Genomic DNA, 25,877 nt, shown 5'->3' with positions numbered 1-25,877 from the left:
TTGTTATTAAATAAAGTTCTTTAAACTATATTCATTGACTGGTCATGAATGGCGTAAGAGAGCTCATGTTTTTTTTAAATCAAAATTGAGATTTTATGTAATCGTGTTGGTCTTTGTTGTTGGTTTGAAATTTAATATTGTGATTGGCTGAGCCATGAAACACATTCAGTAATAATCGCCACAGAAATGTGCCACATAAATGATTAGACCTTTTTTTTATGAAATCATCCGTTTATTTTAGATGCAGCTCTGAACTTTTGTTTTTTTTTGGCTTGCAGAGGATCTTGACTGCAGGCCTGTTTTCCTGAAGCCCCCCGTGTACCCGTTCTCCTCGCTGGGCCCCCAGGGCTCCTCCTCAGAGCTCCCCAGTGCCCCACCAAGCCTCCCAGACCTCAATTCTCTTCATTATGCCTCTGCAAGAAGTTGTTCAGATGGCCCCAGTGGCCACCCCCACAGTACCGATGGTGGCGAGGTCAGAGGTCAGCCCCTGACCGGCGTTGACCTTCTGTCTTCTGTGGACCGCAGGCCGCCTCAGAGCTCAGCGCCCCCGTGCCCGGACAGAACTCTGAAGCCAGTGTGCGACCTTGTAAATGATGCCAGCTCAGCCATCCTGGTCCGGACCAACAGCCACGATGCTTTTAGGCAGCTGGATGTGACCGAGCAGCAAATGGTGGAGGAGGAGGAGGAGGCGCTGCTGGTGGACTTTGACAGCCCCGTGGTCACAGAGAGCAGAACAGAGCTCAACTTCAACAGTGTCCTGGAGGAGCAGAACTGTGCAGCGACAGACGAGCTGCTGAGGCTAAACCCTCATCAGCAGGGCGGCGGTTACTGCGCTTCCCTCAGTCTGCTGGACATCATTTTTCCTGCAGCAGTGGAGAAGAGCTCAGATCCTGCAGATGGGTCGCTGCCAGCCAGGGCCACGGAGTCAGCTGACGGAGACAAGAAGGAGAAGGAAGAGGAAGAGGTCTTCTCCTCAGAGCAGCCGGTGGACCGCCGTCAGACCCATCCTGCAGAAAGCAATAAGCAAGGGACGCCGTTAAATGAGGAGCAGGCTGTGTCTGAAGGTGGAGCCGAGTCCGCTGAGGAGCTGAAGTATGAATCCTCCAGTGAAGCCGTCAGCTTGTCATGCCTGCCGATAGCTGTGTCGATGTGTGGCGCTCTGGTGAACTCAGGCGCCTCAGAAGATGATTCAGGGGCAGCTGCGGAGCGTTGTGATGCTGCAGAGGTGTCTGAGAACGCAGAGACGGCCACGCCGTCAGCTCTGGAGACGGAGGACGATGCCAGGGACTCCATCAGGGAGGACGGGCCCTGTTCTGAAAAGGCCTCTGATCTGGAGCAGGTTTCAGAGGGCAGGCTGTCTCCAGAGGGCCAGAACATTCCTTTTGAATCTGCTGCTGCTGCTGCAGCGACCACGCCTGCTGAGCCGTCCACCTGGGATGGTTCAGAGCCCAGTCCAGTCCACCCTCCTGAGTTTGGTTTTGAATATCTACCCGAGAGCGACCAGGCTGAGCTGCTGGTCACCGACGAAGAGTTGGACGCCTTCCTGCAGACGCACGCTGAAGCAGAGCAGGGTGCAGGGGCCGCTTTTTGCTGCAGCGCTGGAGATGATAGCCAACCAGAGTGCCTCTCACAATTCGCCCAAGTTTCTGAAGAAGGCCAAGAACCACAAAGCTGTGGTCAAGACGGACAGGGCAGCCCAGAGGGACCGTCCTCTCCTGAAAGCTCCAGAGCCGCTGCTGTATCTCCAGAGGGCAGCTCCGATCCTGCTGCTCCTCCATCAGTATTACCAGACTCTCTTACTCCATGCCAAGAAGACCCCTCCAGGGTCAGCTACTCTCTAACCAGCAGCGCTTCCCCGGCCCAGCACAACAGTAGCTCTGATCACTCCTATGGAGGTGCCAGACCAAAACAGCCTCACAGCCAAACTGCCAGACCTCCACCAGCCGGAGAGGAAGCGCCGGAGCTTAGTGCACCTCCAACACCAGAGGACGAGGAGAGCCCAAGTCCTACAGGGGAGCGCTCCAAATTCAGGGACCCCAACTTTGACAACACCCCTCAGGATCACAGAGATTTCTCCGTAGGGTTGGATGAGCTCTCAGAGCCGCCTCCGTACCCTGGGGAGGAGCCGGCAGGCGGGGCCAGGCCAGCACACGGGAGGAGGGACGGCCCGGAGGAGCTGGGGAGCAGGCAGCCTGCGTGGGTGCCGGACGCCGAAGCTCCTAACTGTATGAAATGCAACCAGAGATTCACCTTCACCAAGAGGCGGCATCACTGTCGAGCATGCGGGAAGGTAGGTCTGCAGTCCGCCACCGTCCTTCATGCCATCAGATCCTGCTCGATGCTTGTTACGCGTTGGCGTTGGTCATGACAGGCGCTGCTGTCCCGCTGAATGAGCAGCAGATTAAGCTCACGACCAGAGATGTTCTTTCAGGTTCTGATTTGGTCCTCGCCAGCAGACGGTAGCAACTTTAGATGGTAAACTAACGTCCAGTCACACACTGACCTCTAAGCTTTCATGATCAGCTACACGCACTGCTCAGGTCAGCTGGACAGATGAGCTGAAGGCCACGTGAGCCTAAGCTGAAACATATAAGGCAATGAGGGGTTGTCTAAATCTGTTGTTGTGCTTCATTTCTCTCTTAAAGCGTTTACTGTCTGCCTTTCTCTTTTAGATTATGGCGGCACAACTTTAAGGTGGTGCAGTTACTGTTAAATCCATTCCAAGTCACCAGTTAGCTGTCTGTGTGTATCCTATTACAACCACATGCTGCGGGCTTTATTGTTGTGTTTTTATGCGGTAGACCAGCACAAAGTAGCACATCATTGTGACGTGAAAGGAAGAGGGTGTTTTTATAAAAATCTGAAAAGTGTGGTGTGCCTATGTATTTAGTCACCGTTCCTCTAATGCAAATTGCCTGCAGCGATCGCCATCAGGAAGCTTTATAGTAAGAGGGGAGTCTCCTTGAATTGAAGACATTGCAGCAACCAGTGGGTTTTATTTATCTTGTTCTAAATTTGAATGTCTTTATTTATTCGTTTGTTTAAATCATCCATTTCTTTTGTTCAGCTCTTTGGTCAGTGCCCGCCCGCTGTTCTAAAATTGTCTTGTAAAAAAAATTGGCTTGGCTGATTAGAAAAGGCAGTGATTTAATCTCAGTGTCTTAGTTATGAATCCTGCAAAGGGCCCTGAAGTTTGTTCCAGGACGTTGGTGAACAAAAAACATTGAGACCCAGAAACCCAGCAGACAGGTTTGCTACCTGAGGAGAGGTCTGAGGCGGGGTTAGGGTGTAAAATATTATCCCAAGCTTTGGACAAGTCACGTTACACTTTTCTGTAAGGGGGGAGGGGGTGGAGCTAAATACATGGTAGTCCTGGAAGGAATCCCTGGTAGAGGCTGCAAGAGACTGGAAACTGGCTCAGAGGTTCACCTTCCAGCACGGCAACAACCCTAGACATACGGCCAGAGCTACAATACAGGTGTAAACTAAGAAATATGCTATTTAATGCCTTCCTATTCCCATTTAAATCATTCACTTATGGTTTATATAATGCTTTGGTCTCAATTTCTCATTATTGTTGCTCCTGAGCCCGTCTTTTATCCCTGTTCTGAGGCACATCTGAGAGCAACTCATTTTGGTGCTGTTTCTTTAAAACTGAAGGAGGCACTTCACCTTAGTCCACAACAAAATGTATTTAAGGGCTAAAAAAGTGGATTTTGCATATGTCCTCTTTTAAGATAAAAGCATGTTGATGTTAGCACACTGAACCCAGCTATAGACCACAATAAGTGCCACATCATTATATTATAACTTCAGTGTCTATATCATTAAGAGTTAGATCATACAAAGTGCTCATTATAAAAGCACACTGCAGCAGAGATGAGAGTTTCTGAAGTGTTCAGTTGAACTACGAGGCATTACTATTGGCCCACTAAAAGAGCTCCTGAGTTCATTAAAGACACTGGAGAGGGTGGTCCTTGAGAGACAGAACAGTCTTAAGTTTACTTATCATCTTTTTGTCCATGATAATATCCACTGAGTCGAGATTTAATTCAGCCACTGAGCCGGCCCTAATGGTCAGTTTGTTCAGTCTGTGTTTGTCCTCAACAGTGATGCTCCTGCCCCAACACAGTGCAGCATAAAACAACACGCTGGCCCCATTCCCCTGATAAAACCCATTCAGGAGTCTCCTGCTCATGTCAAAGGACCTCCGCTCTCTAAGAGAAAAACACCCCAATCTGGTCTGAGCCTTTTTAACAACAGCATCACTGTTCTTTTTCCAGTTTCATTTACTGTCAAGGTACAATATTTGTATGTTTCAACAATTTCAGCAGTTTGACCTTTGAAGACCACTAGAGTGAAAGTTTCTTTTTTTTCTTTCTGAAATCAATAATTAGCTCTTTTGTTTTACCAACATTAAGTTGCAAGAAGTTGGCGCCACGTCATCGAACAAAGGTGTTAAAAGCATGTTGGTTAAAATGGCAGAGTCTATAAAACGATTGTTTAAAAACAAGAAAATATAAAAACATGTCACTCGACTCGCACTCACATCCATGACAGTGGCGCCAAAAAAAAGAATACTTTATGAAGCACCATATATAATATATATTAGATAGATATATAGTAGAGAGATAGATATGGAGAGTATATAGAAAGAGAGTATATATGATGATATATATAGAGTATAGAGATTTTGTTTATAGATATATATATATATTGGTGTTTTATAGAGGCATTATAGAATTTTGGTTATATATATATATGTTTTTGGATATATGAATCTATATATATATCTATTTTTTATATATATATAATATATCTATCATATATATTATCTATATATCTATATATATATATATTTTAATAGTTATGATCAGTCGCCTTATTCATTTATTCATCCATTGGTTTTTATATTCATGCTGCCTCTAAGGGGGAACATTGCAGGATTGCCTAAAGAAGACCTAATGTACTGCTGTTAAAGCATGCAAGGTGAATCGTTTGTTTCTGGCGTCTGTGCCCCAGGAATGGTTAAAACGGAAGATTACATCCCGGAGCTAAAAATAGCCCTATGGCAAAGAGCATGAGTCAGCGGTTCTTTTTCCAGCTCCTCTTCAGATCTCCGCTGAGCCATGCGTCCTAAAGCTGCGGCTAAGCCCTTTAAGGACCCCCGATTAAAGCAGGAATAGAAGCGACTGCTCAGGATGTTATTGTTTACAGCCCAGGCGATATGATTTGTCGTTGCTACTCCTGCCGCCGCTGCTGCTGCTGCTGCTGCTGCTGCGGCTGCTGCGCGGGGCCGCACCAACATGTCAGGATTGTCTCACAATAGTTTTCATTCTTTCTCTGTCTGCTGGAGCAAGTCGCCGTTGCCTTCATTGTCGCTCTCTTTCCGTGGCAGGTGTACTGCACTGGGTGCTGCAACAGAAAGTGCAAGCTGAAGTACCTCGACAAGGAGGCTCGCGTGTGCGTCCTCTGCTTTGAGACCATACACAAAGGTAAGAGGCATGCTGTTGGTCCATTTATGCGCTTTACTGCAGCCACAAATCCCAGGATAGAGGGTCGGTTGTTTAACTATTGAGCTCCCCGTCTTAGATTAGCATTTAGCACGCAGGATCCCAGGTCTTCATTTGGTTAAGTGGCAAAAAAAAAACATGTTAGGAAATTCACCGCTGTTGTCTTCAGTGAGAAACTTTTAGATTTTTAGTCTAAATTTGGGTGGACAATCAGTCAGAAGGATTTAATAATAATGATGATGTTAATATTAAAAGTGAAGTAAATTAAAGTTACTCAGAGGATGAGTTGATGTTTATCCTCCTTTTGACAACAAGGTTAAGTGATGCACTACAGATGCTGATGTGGACATCTTGGAATGAATGTGGCTCCTTTTCTCCTGCTTGGAGCTGGACTTTGAGTAGGAAACGGCCAGTTTCCTGTTTTGCTTACCTGGCAGTGGCGATTTAAACACCACAACAAGCTTAACGCAACATTTAGAGCATCAACAGAAGCAGAAGGTGGACATATTTTCTGAGTCAGAAATTGTCCACAGTGTGTCTTGTGGATTGCTGAGATACTAGAGCAGCTACATACCTGCATACTTTGTCTACTATGTCTCTAGACATGTGTTTCAGGCTAAAACTGAAGTCTTCATGTGATATTCCTACAATCCAGGCCTCGGGCTGTGACAGTGCTCTGAATGCCGCTTTGGTGCTGATGCACGTGGCTAAACTGGTTATGGTGACTTTAGTTGTGATTAATTGAATCAATGTTAGTGGGCTTATTACCATGTAACTGCCAGTGAGTATTTTAACTCTTCATGGGAATGACACAACTATAATGCTGGCTAGGGTTGGGCAATATATCGAGATTTTAAAAATATTAAGATTTGTTTTAAAGAGATATATATTGTTTATATTGAGATGGTCTATGTTACATTACAATTACCTTTGATGTATTCCAGTAAGTTATTTATCAGCAGTTTCTCATTTTTATCTGCAGCTGTGTGATTAAAAATGTACCTGTGAGACATTTGGGATAAGGCTTTGATTCAGAGAGGCCTTTTTATAATTACTTTATGAAATGAAAAACATATCGTATCGGATATTCAGTCTAAAAGTATCAAGGTATTATTTTTGGTCCATGTCGCCCAGCCCTAATGTTGGCAGTGCACATTATTTCTTTGATCTAATGATTTCCTGCCTTGTCTCCTTTAATCTGAGCATTTTATTATAACCTTTTAAAATGAAATTCCCAGTAAAAGTGTAATGAAAGTTTTCTCGTATGGATGGCATCAGCTCTCTGTGCACCTGCCCTCAGCTACGATGCTCCAGCTAACAGCGCACAGGTGTCTATGTGGGACAGAGCTGGCATAGAGAGCACAGAGCGTAGTGTCCGAAATTAACTTCCTGATTCACCGGCCAAGCATATTTTTTACTAACCTGACAAAAGCCAGCTGTATGTCGCTCCGCCTAGCTCCACTCACATACATCTGGGACACCGCCATTGGAATTGCCTTTACTGAAGGCTGGGCCTTATCAAAACTTCTTGCATATGATTGGATAAGCCACTTGTCTGTCATCTTTATTGACGTGCTATTTCAACCACTCACACCGAAGCTAACCCGTGACGCTGATGATAGCGACGCAGGAATAAATAAATAAATAATAATAATGTGTTTGCGGCTCTATTGGCACGCGTTTTATTGACAGTGAGCTGACAGGAAGAGGGGGGAAGACAGGCGGCAAAGCGCCGCGGGTCGGAGTCGATTCCGGGCCGACCGCGTCGAGGACTAAAGGCCTCCTAACATAGTTAGCGCTAACCGCTCCGGGGCGCGTCCGCGTCTGCACCTCCGCTGCAGACGCGGACGCGCCCCGGAAAACAAAACTTGCCAAATCCGGTCGGGAGAAGGGCGAAAACATGGTTTCCACCAACAAAAGCCTTCAGAGGCGTTCTCTGATGTTCTTTTAATGAAACAATATTAGGTAGATTGGACAACACGGAAGAAATAGCAGCATCAATGTTAACGCTTGCTTCCTCGACGAGCCGCCATTGCTATCAAAACAGTCTCACGTCATGGTCACGTCTCCACTGCGTCACATCTATGAAATGCCAGCCCTGCGTCCTGATTGGCCAGACCATAAATTTGGTTGGAGAAATCACTTTCTACCGGCGGTGTCCCAGATGTATGTGAGTGGAGCTAGGTGGAGCAACATACAGCTGGCTTTTGTCAGGTTAATTTTTTACTGGCCAAAGTAAGTCTGACTGACTCCTGCTAAATATCTCCACATAATTCTGCTACGTAATTAGCCTGAGCTAAACGCTAGTTGTTAGCAAACTGGCATGGCGTAGTTGCTGTGGTTCTCGCGTCACATGTGCGAGTGTTTGTGTACGTTTGTTGTCATACAAGCTGACAGCAGAGGAACATAAAGAAGCATCTACCCAAATGACTGAAAAACATGACTTACTTGGCACAAACATTTATGCGCCATGTGGCAGCTAGCCCTCTGAAATTTACACGCCAAACAGAAAATTTACTCACATTTGGCGTCTGACCAGTGTTCATTTCCGTAGCTGACGGCAAGTATGAAGCAGGAGAGACCATTCATGATTACCTGGCGCTACATTGAAATATGCAGCAAGCTGAGTGATCAATATAGAGAGAAGCCCAATTGGCGTCAGTACTGTTCAAATGCTTCCATTTCCTTAGCCGGAGCAAGATGTGACTTTTAGGCTGTGGTTAGATGTTTTACCTGAGAGCCAGTTAACTTCATGCTGGTGCTGGGAAGGCTGTTCTACAGGAGGTCTCTGGGTAACTAACCATCAGTAAATTACCAGGAAAGAGACAGAGGAGTCTCCAGCATCCTCACATCACGTCTCCAGCACAATCATGCTAATCTCAGCAATGCAGCGTGTAGTGGGAATGGTTGGCCCATGTCTGGAGAGTTGTTATGCTTTAATGCGCTCATGAAACACATGTTTTACAAAATATAATGATGAATGATTGAGGTGTTTTTAAGCACTAAACGGAGATGTCGTGTGACGTCGCTGATTCCTGGTGTACATTTGGTTTTCCCCTTTTCTGTCTTACACACCTGCTGTTGCACAACCCTGCTGACACAGTTTCTGTTCAGCATCGTCAGTTCTGGTTCCTTTCAGCAATCAGGACCTAAGAGCTTTTTGTTGGGGCTGAACAGTACCTACAGTTTCCCCCATAGCGTCACATTTGTATAGAATAAATATTCCAGAAATCTTGTGTACATTTTAAACACGGGCTTCTAAAGCTATCCAAAGAATAGAAAAGGTCCAGTTTTAAATCAGGCTACGGAGTAGTGTGTTTAAAACAAAGGTTTGATTTGTACGTTCTGATGCGTGAGCGTTGAGCTCTCACCAGTGAGGAAACGACCACACCAACTCAATCAGTTCATCTCTCAAAGGTGTTTTGACTGGTGGCATTTCCCATCACGCATTGCAGCATTTATTCCTGCCTGTCTGATTCTGCGTTTTAAGGACGTGATTAAAAGTTCTCCTAAGTATTAATATTGGAGCTATTCTATACAGGATGGTTTGTCAGTGTAGAACTATAACGAAGGTAATGCTTAACTGTGTCAGCTTCTCCTTCTCTGATGTACAAAGGCATCTTGTTGTGTTTAGACTGCAGCAGAGAGGAGGGTGGTGATGGATGGAGGCGCCGAGAAGGGGAAGGAGAATTAGGGCAGGGCTCTGCGTTTTGTCCTTGGTTTTTATGGGTATGTGTGCTTGTGACTGGTCCAGGGCCAGCTTAGCGCAGCGCAGCAGACATGTGACGCTCACACGCTGGCTGAGTGAAAAACAAAAAAGGTGATCCACTTTCATGGCTCGCATTTGCTGCCGAGGCGCAGGCTGTTGCGGTCTCCTTTCCTCCCGTCTTACGTCAGTGTCTAAAGGCACACATGCACACACAGCAGCAGCCTGAAGCTAACAGCCTATTAATGCTAACGGCACAGTCCTGGAAATTGACTGTTTAGAAAAGCTGTGCTGGCTGGTCTGAGGTCAGTCTGAGGAATAGACTTGTGGTCATTTGGACTGATGGAGGTGTAGCAGAGCAGACAATGACGAGGTAAGATGGGGTTCACTGAGATCTCTACGTTTCTGCAGTCTGACAGTGTGCTTTGACTACATGTGAGGAGTATCTCTGCATTATCTCCTCTATCAGGGATCCATGCCAGAGTACAAGTTCTGCTTTCTTCTGTGTGTTTTTATCTTTACTGGACCGGATGGCTGCAACACATGTGCTTCAGTATTGCATGTTTCTGTTAGGCTGTTGGTCCACATCATTGATAAAGCTTCCTGATGCCTCGTTAGAGGTGTAACAGCACATCAATTAAATGATTAGCGATCCAATTACAATTAAATTAAAACAAACAGTTAAAACAAACAGACTGAAACACGGCTTCCTCCCAAAAAGCAATTCATATCATAAACTCCAATATGCACTGATTTTTATGGTGGTACATGTTGCAAATATCACCATATATATATATATATATTTTTTATATTGTATTTATGTTGGTTTTCTTACAATCAAACAATCAATTCAGTCACTGGAGCTTGCATTTTACAAGCTCACTGTACATGTGTATAGTGACAATAAATTCAAATTCGCCTCGATGCAAAATTAAAGTATCGACCCTCACTGTTGCCTTTAAGATATGCCTTTATTTTGAAATTCATAAGACTATAATGAACATTTGATCTATTTTTATATTTTTTTCATTACAATTAGAAGAAAATTTTTAATTACTTGATGCTTGTAAGAGCTTAGAAATAAAATGGTCCAGTCATATTCAGGTTTTTTCTGTGAGTAGATTTCAGTGTAAATGATCGTGTTAGTTGGGCATGTGGTGTCGCGTCATATTGAATAGCAGATTTAAGAATTTAATGGAAATCATATCGTGGCATCTTGGTTTCACTGAGTTTTCCTTGGAATACCTTTTATAGATATATCATCTGCTAGCTCTGTGGAGACTTTAGGTAACTGGGTAGCTGGAAAAACGTGCGGTGCTCCACTGATCAGGCCAAAGTAGCTGCTTAATGTTTGTATGACAGAGATGTGGCTAAAATTATCAAAATATTCAAACAGTTGTCTCTGCTGGTCAGATCGGAATGTGTTTTTTTTTTTTTTTTTAAACGATCTGATGGTTAAAACTTGAATTTGGATTTCATCCTTTGTGTCAGAATCAAAATCAGTCGACCCAAATAAACTGAAATATCTTTCCTTGCACTGTAGTTTGCAGGAAATGCTCTTACATCCCAGAAACAATAAGTACCTCCTTCAGAATGTAAATGTTGTTAGTCGTATAAAAAAATTTAATTTGTAGCATGTTTCGGGGCTACAGCTCCGAAGTATCAGCCAGGTCTGGTCCTGGTACCAGCGCTGCTTCTAAACCCAAATTGGCAGATTACTCCTGACCATGCGAACATGGAGTAGGTACTACTGATATTTTTCCTTACTTTGTAGAAATATCAGCGTCAGATAGGGCCATGGCTAAAACAAAAAGGGTACCAATGTTGCACCAGAAGGTGGCGATAACCTCAAAAACATCCAAAGTGGAAGCAAGAACACCCTGAGCCTGGCGGAGCCAGTATTGAACCTAATAACGTCTATTTAGCGGTTCCTCTCAGATGTTAATGTCTCAACACGTGTTTGAATCTTAATGGGAAAGATGTTTAGAGCAAGGACAGGAAGATGTGGAAAAGGCGTCTGCTTGCGATGTTTCTTTAACAAAAAGCAGGCACGCAGGAAGTAGATTATCGGTTCTGAAAGGAGGAGGCACCACATAGCTCTAACTAATCTCATTTCTTTCTCATCAAACCTTCTGTTTGGGTTTGGACCGGAGGTGGACTGAAATGCCTATTTGTGAAACGACCAATGTTCAGCTACACGTTTCTGTTTGCTTCAGAATATTTCCACAAAAATACAAAATCAGAATGTTATTTTCCTCTTTTTTTCACTTTATCTTAAAGGTCTACTTGTTTTCTGATGACCAGCTTGAATCCCATCTATCATAAAACAGAAAGTACCGCATCGACCGGTTTAATTTGTGTCAGTTAAAAGTTGGGACTCTTGGTTATTCGTTGTTTTTTTTTCATTATTTTGATATCTTTCTGCATTACAGGTACACAGTGAAGACATCAAAACTATTAATCAAATGTGTATAGAGTCATGTATCAAACACAAAATTGTGAAATAACTCAAAACATGTTGTATATTTTAGATTTTTTTTCAAAATTATAACTGAGCCAAAACCCCTTCCAGATTCACAGCTACGTCAGAAAGATTTCCCGTCAGAAAGATTTCCCGTAAGCTTATAACAACAAGACGGTTGCTGGGATGAGTAAATAAAATGATTGAATGCATTCTCTACTAAGGACCTGTCTCTGTTTCAGCCCAGGCCCTGGAGCGGATGATGAGTCCTACGGGCCCGAGCCCAAACCCTAACGTCCCGTCTGAGTACTGCAGCACCATCCCTCCTTTGCAGCAGGCTCGGGCAGCTGGGACGCTGAACTCCCCCCCACCCACCGTCATGGTCCCCGTTTCTGTCCTCAAAAACCCAAACAACGACGGTATGTACAGTGTATGTATGATGGTTCCGCTTTGGTTCTGTTCATTGTCTGTAGTTTGGCTTTTGCCTTTTTTTTCCCCCCCGCTAAGATATTCACACAGAACAAACTCCTGTTTCTCTATTTCTGTCCAGCTTGTCCTCGTGAGCAAAAGCGTGTTTGGTTTGCCGACGGCATCTTGCCCAACGGGGAGGTGGCAGACACAGCCAGGCTGTCCGTGACGAGCCGCAGGAGCTCCCAGGAGTTCAGTCCAGACCCAGAAACAGTAAGACTAGCATCCACAAAACTTCCCACCGCTTCCTCTCTTTCATAACCGTGCTCACTAAGGGTGGGAGATATTGCAAAAATACTAGATTACAATTTTTCTTACAGGGGAATCACGATCACTCTTTTATTCATTTTTTTCACAAACCCAGCTTAGAAGCTTCTGGAGGCTAAGGACTGAGCTTGTTTCCCGCTGCATGTCGCGAGTGCAGTAACGTGTCCAGAAAGCATTGGTCGTACGGTTAGAAAGTCTAAAACAGCTACGTTAAACACTTTGATAGTGTGGATAGCTCCACTTGACTTTCACTGCCTTCTGTTTGCATCTGTGTTGACCTAGCCTGTCCTGTTCCATATACAGGCTAATTAAAACGTAGAATTTTTAATAAAAGGAATACAGCTTAAATGTTACTTTCATTTAAAAACAGTATCAATCCTAAACCTATAGCCAGGGTAACCCTTAGAACTGATAAGCACTTGATTCGTCACATCCTAAAGCAAACTTATGAAGTTGAAGTAAAGCCACATGCAGGCATGCCAAGCATGTTTAACCAAATGCTTTGGAACTGAGCTTGCTTTTAAATGTTAAAAATTTTAAAAATTTTGTTGTATACTTGGTCTTATTTCAGCCTGGCTCAGCTGGATTGGACCCTGGAGGTGGTGACCCATCTGTCCCTGAAGCCCCTGGAGCCGTGCCGGTGGTGCGAGCTCCGCTGTCTGGACCGTGGGATTATGGGTTGCTTTCTGGGATCGGTTCTTCAGTGAGGAGGACTCCCAGCCTTCTGCCAGACAATCAGGATGAGCTGCCTCCTCTGCTCATCACCACCGGGGAAGACGATGGAGATGGTGTGTGTGATACTTTCAAATACTTTGAAAATCTAGACTGATTAACTATAAAATTATAACTATTAGCAAAAGCAGGAACCATGTTCCCAGCAGGAGATGATCAGCTTTAGGGATATGCAGTGTGCTAATGACATTAGTCTCCTCTGTTAACATCCTTAGAAGGAAGTGAAATGCTGAAACTGGTTGTATTAGACCAGAGCAGTATAAATAGGAGGGAAAACAGTCTTTTTTAAAAAAAAAAATTATTTTGCTTCTACAAGTTCTGGTGCTGGGATTAATAAACTGACAATCTCAGCTATGAGTCTCTGAAAGAACAACTTCTATCAGGAGGGTGGACAATTGGCTCCTCCAGACCAATAAATCGCAAGAAATCCTGACGTTTTAAGACTTAGATTTATGGATTTGATTTATTGATTTGATCTGTTTATTTTGGCAAATTTCTAACATTGCAAAAAAAAGGAAACAAAAAAACACAACGCTACAAACCAATAATTTATCAAAAAAGGAGTAGGCTAAAACCAAGGCTTATATCTGCATACCCTAGTCAATGCAAAAATCTAGAGACTCAGCTGTGTGTATATATATATATATATATATATATATATATATATATATATATATATATATATATATATATATATATATATATATATATATATATATACATGCACACATACCTTTGCATACTTACATATATACAGATGTTTATGAATGAAATAATATCCACTGTATACCTCAATAAAATGTCCACATTGGGCTTTAAATTCACTTTTTCAAACCAATAGGCCAGTTTTTACTGAACCAGGCTTGCTGACGGTTTTGACCAATTAAAGAACAAAACAATCTCCTGGTTTTGTTATGAGCTGCTAGATTATAAGTACACTGCACATGACGCTGTTAAGCAACTGGCCAACTCAAACGACAGCACCCCTCTGGTAAGGTGCACTACCTGTATGGAACAGTAGGAACATTTTCAATAATTATTATTTCAAAAGTTATTAGTTGTAATATTCTTTATCATTTTATCAGTTTCTCACCAATAAACTTCTGCGGGATTTCATGCTGTCACAATATAGTCGTTCAACCCGGACACAGTCCACACAAATAATTTCTTTGATTTCTTTTTGTGAAACAGAAGGAAATAAATCAATAAATCAGATTTGGTATAATAAAATTGGAGACTTAATTTTTAAGCCATATCGCCCAGCCTTTAGCACCCAGCATGGGCTGAGCACTAAGGGCTCTTCAGGCGCTTTCATGAGGGAACAGGAGACCGCACGGCGTAAGAGTGCTTTACTAGAGGCTGGAGCTTTTATTGTGATAGGTTGCTGTGTTAATGTTTTTAAATGGAGGCATAAAGTGTCCTGTTATTGTTTTGGCCGTTGGACAAATCTAAGCCGACCTTGAGAGCTGTTAGCAGGTTAAACAGAAAACCCGGACTACTCTGGGGAGCAGCAGGAGCAGAGGGCAGATCTTTTAGTTTCTTTCTGCATGTTGTTGTGAACATGAAACATTTTCAAAAGGCTTCATTGTGCTGTTAGAAAGTCCTACATATAACCACTTAAAATACACGCTTGATGTACGTTTCCTGCCTTCTGCTTGTATTTGCTGCGATTCATCTCACATCATTTGTTCATCATTAATTAACTTTATTTTCAAACATCAGTACTAAATAAATAAATGCTATACTAGTATTTTAGTAATAATTTAAACTAGTAAACATTCATCTCTGTCTTATGAAGCTGATGGAGGACTCGTCAGAGCAACAACATAGAACTAAAATGCATAGTGTGTCTTAGACAATCCCACCATCTCTGCTCTGGCAGATTGTCAACAGTTTTCACATCCTTCACAAGCTAACCGTGTTTTGTCACCAACCCCTGCTTTCTTCTCTAAATACCATTTCTGATTCAGTTCTTGTGTTTTCAGGTTGTCAGGAATATTATGAAATCCCATCGGTGAATGGCACCGCATATTCTTTTTGAGTCAATGAATTTAGCTCTTTGCTGGGATACTGGGGGGTAAAAAAGGTATTTGTTTAATTGAGCTGTCTCCCTGCACAGTGGTCCACTGAAAATTCAGGGCACTAGAACCACTTTGGAAATACGCTGAGGGTTAGTTCCAGCGCGTCAGGCTGTGAGGAACTGGACTCAAGCTGCAGGTTCCAGGAAAGTCCAGACTTAACAATGTCCTGTGTTTGGTGTGCAGAGGTTTTGGTTGAGGAGACTCCAGCTCCCTGTCAAATCCGCCACTTGTTGGAGGAAGGAGGGCCGCGTCCTCTGACCTTTGTTCTGAGCGCCAACCTGCTTGTGAACGTCAAACTGGTTACATGTGAGTAGGGTTGACCTTCAGGGTTCGTTTCTGGCATGAATGTTGCTCACTGCGAAACAACAGAGCATCTTGGTCTGCCTTCTAACTTGTTGTTGCCCCCAACAGACGCCAGCAGGCAGTGCTGGTGCTTCGGCTCTAACGGGCTGCAGGCTCTGGGACAGAAAGAGTTGGTGTTTCTGCTGGAGTGTTTGCCAGGGGAAAAAACGCTCCCAAGAGACCTCTTCTCCCTTTATCTCAGCATTTACCAGGATGCCCAGAAAGGTAACCAGCTCACGCAGAGCCTTTCAGATAGCACCTCCAAAAAAAAAAAAAAAAAGAACAGCTGCAAACGGCAGAAACCTCTTTATCTGTTGCAGGGAAGTTTGTGGAGGAGATGGATAACATTACGTTCACCAGCAGCTTCCTGGACAGCAAAGATCACGCGGGGATGCTGTTCTTCTCTCCCACCTGTCAGTCCCTGGACGGGCTCTCGCTTCCCCCGCAGCCCTTCCTGTTCGGCCTCCTGGTCCAGAAACTGGAAGTCCCTTGGGCCAAAGTGTTCCCGCTAAGACTGCTTCTACGGCTCGGATCTGAATACAACAGTGTGTGGTTTGCTGCTGGTTTTTTTTTTTATTTTAGTCTTACAGCACAGCTAGGGTCATGTTTGCTGTATACACACAGATTCAGGGGACGGTTCTGCTATTTTAGATGTTTGTCCAAATGTTACATTCAGGAAAGGATCCTTTTATTGTTCGAAAAATGTGTTAAACTCATCAATAATTATAGAATAACTCATGTATGCATGTTTTCCAGTGTATCCAACGATGCTGATCAGTGTTCGATTTCGGGACTCTGTGTATCGGGAGACGGGACACACCATTATGAATTTACTGGCTGTAAGTACCAATACACAGGCAGATTGCTCCCGTCATGTACGCTTGTGAAAACTAAAGCAATCAACTCACGTTCATAATCTAACTAAAGATGAATCTCAGTTAAAATTCTTTCATATTTTCATGTTATGAGTTTTTTTCACCAGATTACACTGAATGCTGCTCAAGACTAACTAAAAGTCCTTTTAAAGTACTCATAATCTGGTGTCTTATGTTTACTATCCTCCTGAAAATGTTTTTAAATTCATGTTTAGTCATTTTCAGGAGAATTTTTTTAAATAAAGCTCATTCTGACCCTTTTTCATACCCATTTTATTTCTCGCGAGGTTAAGCACAAGAATTTGGTTTGCAGGAACCAGAGAGGTGCAGAGCTTGAAAAACTGCACTTATACTAGTCAAATCTGGGGTTGGAATACATAAAAAGTGCTGTATTTCCTGTAGGATTCCACCTTTAAGACAATTAGTGGGCAAAAAGTGAAGCAGAAAGTCATTATTCCGTTCACTCCGACCACAAACAAAACATGTTCGGGGAATACCTTCAAACTCAGCCTTTGGCTTGCCTAATTACACACCAGAGCGCCCTGCGCTGTAGAGGAGATTTGTCTGGTCATCGCGGAGGCTGAGAAGAGAAACCTGTCGCTGTGAAAGGTGATGACAACAGTTATACACTGTAACAGGCTAGAAATGCCTGGAGCTGAAAAGAGGGAAAACAGCAGCTGGGTCATGCGTAAAGACGCAGCGTAAACCTCTGTGTGCTTCAAGTATTGCAGCTGAGGGCAAAATGATGGATCTTAGGGAGGCTTGATGAAACTCAGCCTCATTCATCAATTAGGTTATAGGCTTACATTGATAATCCTGTAGATTAATGATAATCGGGGGTGTTTTCATTCTCTGGATATGAATCTGATCATTCAGATTGTGCCTTTTATAATCAACTACAATATTTTGGGAAAAAAAGATTGTGTTGTGTTGTTGAGCTATTGTGTTGTGTTGTTGAGCTAGTTTTGCAAACTTCTGTTTGCAAAACAACCATATTTCCCCCTTTTATAAAAACTAATAATATATCTCAACTCAACATCATTTATCCAATATAAAAACTAGTAATTAAAAACAGAATAAAAAGGGCATGCTTGTGGCGTAGCGGGTAGCGCGACCCATGTTTGGAGACCTTTAGTCCTCGACACGGACGACCCGGGTTCAAATCCGACCCGCGGTCCTTTGCCGCATGTCTCTCCCCTTCTTCTGCCCCTTTCCTGTCAGTCTACTGTCAATGAAGCCGCAAAAAAATAAATAAACTGAATAAAAAGTTAAAGCCAGCTAAATGTAAAATAAAATGCAGATCCACAAAAAAAACAATAAAAACTTCAAAAGCTAACATCTCAAACTGGATTTTAAGAGAACATTAAATGGCCTGCCTGAAAAAGTAGTGTAATAATACGGCCAAGAACTTAAAACTACTTTATTACTTTATTCAGTATTATTTGTACATTTGGGGTCTGTTTCATTTCATTCATGCAGGTCTATCTAGAAACAAAAATGTTAAAGCAGACAGCCAGAATAGACTCAGGAAGGTGAGGTGAGTGACAATCAGAACAAATGGTATTTTCGTCAGAAATCTGGAAACAACCACAGAGCCGTTTACTTGTTTAAAAGGTGCAATGTTGAGCGTAAATGTGGATGGATTCTCCTCATATTAGGCAGTCTTGGTATTTTGAATCAAAGATGGGAGAACTGTTGTGTGTTTTTTTTTTTTCCTGTTTTAACCCATTAACTGATCAGTAAAGTGTTGACACTCCTCTTACACTTCTTAACAAAAGTAAAACATCTCTAATTCCATGTTTAGATGTCTAGTCGGTTAAAAAACGAGACGCTGTTCACTGAATCCGCTCTTCCAGCGTCCAGTTGCCGTGACAGTCAAACCGAGCCGCTAATACCTGAATACATCTAATAATCATTGTCAAATGGTCAATATATTTTTTGGTGCTTTGAACAGCAACTGCACCGTCCAAAACCTGCTCTGCATTTTTTATCTAAACCTCAAGTATGTGTTTGATGATGACTGATATGAAAAAGCGTTTCAGTTTTGCAGATTCTCATGATGTGTGAACTGTCCTCCCCCAGGACCTGAGGAACTACCAGTACAGCCTGTCAGTGGTGGAAGGCCTGAGGATCCACATGGAGATGGGACACAGCTACATTGAGATCCCCAAGGCTAGCTTTAGCGAGGTGGGCTTTGAATTCCCAGCTTGCAATTGGGCTGGATATGAATTCATATTTCAAGAATCCATTCGATTCCAATTCTCGAGCTTTAGAATCGATTCTTTTTCAATTTGGTCTGAACTCTAACTGGATTGCTGGTATTAAAAAAACATTTTTAGCTGTAACCTGAATTTCATGACTGTGTAGTTATGCAACATATTGATACTATTATCATATTAACAGTTAACTGCAAATTAATAAAGTAATGGAAGCTAATGGCGTCTGTAAGGACCAAACCCTCTTCCTGAATATTGAGACCATTGTTTTCACAAACATGCAGTGGGGCAGAATACCCAAACAGATCCAGGGTAGAAAACAGAGACACCAGAGATATTTACAGCTGCCCTTTCTATTCAGTTCAATTCAGAAATACTTTATAAAACCAAAATATAAATTTAATTTGGACTCAATGAATTGATCTTCAGGAATTAATGTGAGAATCGATTCATAATAATTTTTATTTATTTTTTTAACACAGCCCTACTTGCAAAGTTGTAAAAAGCCAGACTCCCTCCCTACCCAGAAGTCCTGCCTTTTTTTCTAAACAATCAGCCCTACAAGAATTCAGAAGTCTTCTTTTTAGACAAAGTCAAGCTTTAGGGTGTTGTACTCAGAATCTGTATTTGCGGGATTGCTGTGGAATTAGGCGGTTTCCATAAAAAATCTAAAGAGCACGTTTAGCAGAATGATTGCGTCTTGCAACTGAGACCATGATGATTTATTTGAGGTACTTTGTTGCCCAGATTTGACTGGACCCCAATTATTGCTCTGTATTTTGCTCTCAGGAGAAACCAAAACCCTGCAGTCATGTAGATGGATACAGGTTGAACCGTAGCAGGAAGCTGCAGTTTGCCCATCATTGAACCTTCTGTAAATATCAACCTCCTCAGACTTCAGATTCCTCTTTGTTGTCCTAATTTATCGGACAGTGTTTAAAGCAACAGAACAGCTGAACATGTACAGCCGTCTAATGCAGACAGAACTGGTTTCCTGTCGTTCACAGATGCAGAAGGTGGTGAACTCATCCAATGAGCATGTCATCAGCATCGGAGCGAGCTTCAGCCAGGAGGCCGACTCTCATCTGGTGTGTTTTCAGAACGAGGAGGGAAACTATCAAACTCAAGCCAACAGCAAGCCAGGGATGACTCGCACAGGTCGGTGTGCTGCAAACTCGTTCCATGACGGAAAACTGGCCGTGAGGTTTTCTATGATGACATGATGGTATCACTGTCTTTCTACCACTTTTTCTGCTGGTTTTAACAGTTACTGGAGCCAGTTTTGTTGTGTTTAATGGAGCGCTTAAAGCCTCGTCGGGTTTTATTGCCAAGTCCAGCATCGTTGAAGGTAAAGGCCGTAGTTATAGCGTATCAGTGTCTGAATAAGAGGGGAGACACGGGCTTCTCTTTTATGCATGCTTTACTTTTCAGATGGGCTAATGGTTCAGATCCCACCAGAGACCATGGAGTCTTTACGCGCCGCCCTGAGGGAGCAGACAGACTTCCACATACCCTGTGGCAAGAATGACGGTGGAGAGGTCAGAGAGAACGTCACGGTTCGCTGGGTGGACTGGACTTCTCCTGTTAACTCCGGGTAACGGAGCATACACGTCTGTTTCCTTTACAAGCCAGTAGCTGCCTTCACCCATAAATACCTTCAGAGCTAATTTGCACAATTCTGGCATATATAGAAGAGACTACGTCCTGTGAAAACACTGGCAGAAGACCAGAGACGTGTTACACAATCCGTTTAGCTTTGGAGACATTTAAAATGCTGATAAGTAGGAACAAATCAATTTTTAAAACTGATTCATCTGCTGTTTGTGGACTCCTAGCAGAAGATAAAAGCTCTTGGCAGAATGTCTTGTGCCTGTCAGAGTACGGGCCGTCTGTCCATAAATGTTGTGGCGGAAGATTGATTTCAGTATTTTGTGTAAAAGTAGGAAAGTGGACATGGGAATGTGTAGGAAACATGGTACCAGGAACAGCAGCTTTAGTGAATTCTGTGCATATACCATAATAGGCCATCCTCTATACTTCTCATAATCCATTCACCAGTAAGGGTATTTGCAGACATTGAGGTATTGGCAGGAGTTGTTGCTGCAAAATGTTTACTGATCACTGGGTAACTACATGACTGTATGATCACCCAGCTCAGTTTACATGCAATAATGCTTACATGCACAACAGTTTATCATCGGATTGAAATTTATTCAGATTAAGAAAGAAAACACTGGATTGGGTCAATTGATCCAATCATAATGTGTGTGTATAGGCATCTGGCTTTATTCAGAATAGAACCACTGACATGCACAATTAGCAAATTTTCCTAAAGAAAACCACAGAAGAACTACTTCCATCTTTGCTGAACAACACAGAATAGTGAACAAACCAGTATTATACGAGTTTTGTCTTCTGAGCGCCCAGGCTGGACTTGCACCAGTTCTGATTACGGCTGAAACGTTACTGAATAAATAACAGCTTTTATTGTTTTAAATAGAAAGGTTGCATTGGGGGCACAGATAAGTTTGCTACTCAACAATACGAAACTACGTCACGTTTACGTTCAGAATAACTTGATCCTGGCCAGCGTTTACATGCATGTCGATCAGATTATCAGTCAGCATAAACCACTCCTCTCACTTGGGGTACAGTTTCATTCTGATTGAGCATATTCTGATTGTCTTGTTTACATAACCCTTTTTAATTCTTATCGGCCATTTATTCCCATTATTGTTTGATTTCAACAGTTTTATTACTTTTTGCACACATTTTTATCTCAAGGGTCAGAAAAATTCAAGATGGTGCATCTTTTCCACTTTGTTCGTGTTTCAAAGGCTTGTTGGAATGACCTTGCTACCCAAGCTAGTTTATTTACTCTCAACCAGGGAGAGGAAACAAACCTGATATCCAGTTGGTTCATCAAATGTTAGCATTTGTGGAAACACAGTAAGGGTTAAACCCGACCGGTTCATTGCATGTCTCCCATTAAACCTCTAGGATTAAATATGAAAATATTCATTAAGTCGGTTTACCCAAACTGCTTTCAATTTTGAGCATGTATTTGACTATCTGATGTAATCAGAGTGTGACATAAATATAACGGCAGCTTTTATTTAATGCCCTAACCATTTAATGTTGTTTTGTGGCTTCACTCTTCTCCAGTAAAACCAGCGGGGTTGATGGGAGACCTCTGGACGGGGTCCCCAGCGTGAGAATGCAGCAGGATGCAGAGTTTGAGTCCGACAGCCGCTCCATCAGATGCACGGAGGTGAATTTTCCCATTTTAACCAGCAGACTGTTTGTACCTCTGGTCTCTTGCTCTACAACCTTAGTGACACCAGCTGATCCCTGCAGGTGTTCTACCAGTTAAAGTCTCCTGACTGCAGCCTGCCGTCAGTGTTGTCGTCCTGCAGCATGTTTCAGAAGGAGATCGCCTTGGCAACCTGCAGCGCTCTGGCTCCTCACCTGTCTGTCCTTACCTCAGGTGGCATCAACTCGCTCTGGCTTCGCATCTCCACTCAGGCGGACATGGTACGCAGCATGAGCATAGAAAAGCTTAGTTTGTCTAGCCTCCCAGGGTTCAAAGGTAATGCTAGGGTGTCTTTTTTTAGAGAAGCTTAAGTGTTTATATTAACGTCAAATGATACCTGTTACAATAGTGTTGGTTCAAACACCCCAGACCTTGACAAAATATTTTTATCTACAGATCACAAGTACTAATAGGGGAACTTCTGAGGCCAATTGGTTGCACTGGATTCTATTTTGAGGTGTCTGAATTAACGAGGCTGAATATAAATACATGCCTCATTTTTCAGATTCTTATTAATAATACATATTGAAATTGATGTAATTTCCATATGTAATCTACTTTGCTATTATGCAAATCCCTGTAATAAACGATAATGTTAGATGTTGTAATGTGACTAAATCTGAACAACCTTTAGATGTGTGAAGACTTTTCCAAGGTGCTGTACTGAATTTGAGGTTGTAAACTGAAAGCTGTGTTCATCTGGTGCGGCTTTCTGTTCCCACTCAGGTGGAGTACCAGGCGGGATGCGGAGGCAGGCTCCTCCCTCAGCGCTACATGAACGAGATGGACGGCGCGCTGATTCCCGTCATCCATGGAGGCGGCGCGAGCGTGCCACAGGTTGCCATGGACATGGAGTTGGTCTTCTACATCACACATGCTTTCCAGTGAAAATATGGCCTACTCAAAGTAGAAAAACAAACCAAACATCTCGGCGCTGAACAGATGGCGGTCCAACACTCAGAGGATGGATGGATTTGAGCAGGATGGAAACGTATTTGAGATGGATTTGTGTCGTCATGCTCACCAAAGCTGCTACATTACCTGAAGCCAAACACTAAAGCGAAACAAAGCAACCCTGAACCAAACCGCTCCTCTCTGTTCTGCCTTCCTGGCTCTCCGCTGGCCGCTGGGAGCTCCTCGGTGAATGTCACTACAGACCTGTGAAATGTCTCATCTGGATGTATTCATTATAGTTTGAAACGGGCTAATTAGATCAAATGACAGCAGAGAGGCGATCGGGTGCTAATGTAAAAAAAAAATATGCTGGAACAGTGAAGAGTCACCTACTTCCTCTTATTGCATTTTGCTAAAATACACAGCAAGCCTCGTGGAAGTACTTTGTGTCCACATCCTACACGTCTGGACTTTTTGTCTTTCAGCTTTTCTCAGAGACGTATTTATTTTTCAGGTTCTCTGCTCAGACACTTTAGTGTTGCTGTTTATTCCTCTGCACCCTCACTGTGGCTCACTAATTTATCTGCTGCAGAATAAAGTGGAGAATAATACTTTTAACAGAGTTCGGGTAAAACATACATGAGGACAAACCGTACGTTCTCCAATTTGTTTTATTAAAACCACCGTCTGCAAAGTTAAAAAAAAAAAACCTGTCGATCCTATAGTTTAAAGCAAATCACACATTTTAACAGATGGTAGTCAGATGAGCTCATGGATTTCCTTTTTTTTCCCATTGTGCTCGAGGCTCAGTTTGCACTCTTCATCCATTTGTTTTGAAAACACAAAACGAGCCATTTTTGCCAAAAAAATTGCCATTCATTCTGTTTAAAACATTTACAAACTGAACCCCTGACCTGACTGGGCCAGAATATTATTCCAGAATGACGGGATTCAAACATTCCCTCTTTACTCCTGTCAGTGGGATTCTTAACAAGCAGCTGAGCCTAAAATGTCAGATTAATGTACTTATAGGTGTAGCATTTTTACTTTTGTTAGGCCTGTTCAGTCTCTAAACGTCTTCAGCAGCATTCCTCATATAACCACTTCCACTGGCTTGAATGATTGAGGAAAGGTGATAGTAGTTATTTTTTGTAATCTTCATCTTTCCATTTTATAGTCTTTTTTTCTATTCTCTTGTAGCCTAAAGACAGCTAATGTGTCAACAGATTGTAGATTGGTGGGAAAAGCTCCAGTTTGGCCTCGATCAGGACAAAAGTCTGCCTGAGAAGCATTTCTGAAACCCCCAAATAGCTGAGATTTGAAGGAAGCAAAGCAGATTTTCCAGTTTATTGGAGCCGTCTTTTCGACAGCTTCCCTCTGCAACATTTGAATCTTTAAAATTTAAAGGTTCTGTGTCAGCAGGACAGAAACTGATTTGAGGGGCTTGAGTCTGTTCTCACATTTAAAACTATTTTAACCCCCTCCTGATTGCAACCAATCATGTGTAGAGCTGCACCAATTAACGTTTTGTGGCCAGTTTCGGATCCCTGGGGTGTGAAAATCTTTGACATGCCTTTATTGACTTTAGCTGATTCCACTAGCTGTTTCAGGGCTTTGATAAAGGAAGATATAAGGAATGGGTGTTAATTATTTATATTACCAGTTACTTTATTATAATTACTAGACGATGCAATGTTGCTTTGTGAGGGAGGAGTTTTTCTATTTCAGAACAAAGATAAAGTGGACATTTTACGCTGTCTTCTGCATCATGTAGCAAACAGGCTGGTTAGCACAGTCGGGGTATTCGTTAGAGAACTGCATAATAAATGGAGGTTGAATGTGGAAAAGAGTAAAATCATGAGTTTTTGCGGTAGCATGTTCAGCCGTCCTGTTTTCTCTTAAGGATCTGGCTCTTTCTCACAGCCTAAACGAACCGCACCTTCTCTTTATGTCATAGCAAATGGTGCCATTTCTAGTACCTACTTACATTTCTGCGCTTCTTCTGAGGTCATTTTAAAACACCCACCATAGTAGCAACTTCGCCACCGAAGAGCGTTGGTGTTGCTTGGTAGCGCTCGGGTAAGGTGCGTTCACTGTCTGGAAAAAGGTCGGATTTTTGCCGCGTTTCAGGGTGACTGGTCTCTAATCGTATGGAACCGACTCGCTCATCTATGCATCCTTATCAGGCCTGTCCCATCCGCTTTAAAGCTTTTTCAAATAGCCGCTCAGCTGAGACGGGAAGGTGGGTGGGGTCTGAGCAGACCACTGAAGCCGACCAATGGCAGTACAGCAGTCTGTTTAAACCTCTGCCGTTGGATGGATCCATTAAGATCCTGATGGTTCTCTTTCCGAGAAGCCAAGAGATGAGTGTGTCCAGGAAGTAGCTTTGTGCTCTCCTCCACATCCCAGCTAATTAGTTTTTCTAGTTTTAGGACAAAGCAGTGTTTTGCAGCTGACTTCTGACTTTTCAGGCAGCTTCGTTCATCCATATGTATAAAAATGTGCAGATATTGTATAAACATTTTTATTATTGCAGAGATATTTTTGGTATAAATGATATATAAACAGTAGAATCCAGATTAATACGAATTATGCTTTGGTCAGCTAACGTGCTTGGTTTGAGGAGAGAAAGACACAAAGTTGTCCCAGTGCTTGAGTTCATCATGAATGTTTAGGTGTACCGTCAGGAGCCCTGACCTCTGCAGGTTGGAGTTTAACTGTCAGCAAACAGAGGCGGGGTGGTTGGAGCTTTGGGTTAGCGCGGGCATGAGACGTGTCAGAAGGTGACCAATAAATCCCATTTGAAATCATTTTTTTTGGTTTTTGAGGGGGGAAAAAGTAACTTTTTTTTATCCATTCAAATCAACGTTTTACTGATCTGTAAGCCATCTGTTTCATAGTTCTGTTGGAACTGCTGGGGTCAGAGAGGCTTTCCTTTGGTAATTCAGAGCAGCTGGATCATCAGCCCCGCAGGAGTTGTGTTTAGAAAACAGCCGACCTGTCAGCTGC

General features: G+C 42.8%; 1 protein-coding gene across 1 annotated transcript in view; it reads left to right on the top strand.

The window, feature by feature from the left end:
• The window catches only part of zfyve16 (zinc finger, FYVE domain containing 16), a 32,461-nt gene extending 9,228 nt beyond the window's left edge, over nt 1-23,233 (top strand). The window contains exons 3-18 of the mRNA XM_012849770.3: nt 279-2,290; nt 5,399-5,495; nt 11,923-12,099; nt 12,231-12,361; nt 12,987-13,203; nt 15,412-15,534; nt 15,640-15,795; nt 15,891-16,115; nt 16,327-16,409; nt 18,528-18,632; nt 19,669-19,819; nt 19,929-20,009; nt 20,093-20,255; nt 21,827-21,932; nt 22,019-22,195; nt 22,701-23,233. Coding sequence (XP_012705224.2) covers nt 279-2,290; nt 5,399-5,495; nt 11,923-12,099; nt 12,231-12,361; nt 12,987-13,203; nt 15,412-15,534; nt 15,640-15,795; nt 15,891-16,115; nt 16,327-16,409; nt 18,528-18,632; nt 19,669-19,819; nt 19,929-20,009; nt 20,093-20,255; nt 21,827-21,932; nt 22,019-22,195; nt 22,701-22,862 — 4,166 coding nt within the window. The 3' untranslated portion in view covers nt 22,863-23,233. The remainder of the gene's footprint in view (nt 1-278; nt 2,291-5,398; nt 5,496-11,922; nt 12,100-12,230; nt 12,362-12,986; nt 13,204-15,411; nt 15,535-15,639; nt 15,796-15,890; nt 16,116-16,326; nt 16,410-18,527; nt 18,633-19,668; nt 19,820-19,928; nt 20,010-20,092; nt 20,256-21,826; nt 21,933-22,018; nt 22,196-22,700) is intronic.
• The last annotated feature ends 2,644 nt before the right edge of the window (nt 23,234-25,877 follow it).

Source organism: Fundulus heteroclitus, chromosome 8 (genome assembly GCF_011125445.2).
Source record: "Fundulus heteroclitus isolate FHET01 chromosome 8, MU-UCD_Fhet_4.1, whole genome shotgun sequence".
Taxonomy (NCBI): domain Eukaryota; kingdom Metazoa; phylum Chordata; class Actinopteri; order Cyprinodontiformes; family Fundulidae; genus Fundulus; species Fundulus heteroclitus.
The sequence above is the reverse complement of the archived record's forward strand: the minus strand, read 5'-3'. Positions and strand labels throughout refer to the sequence as shown.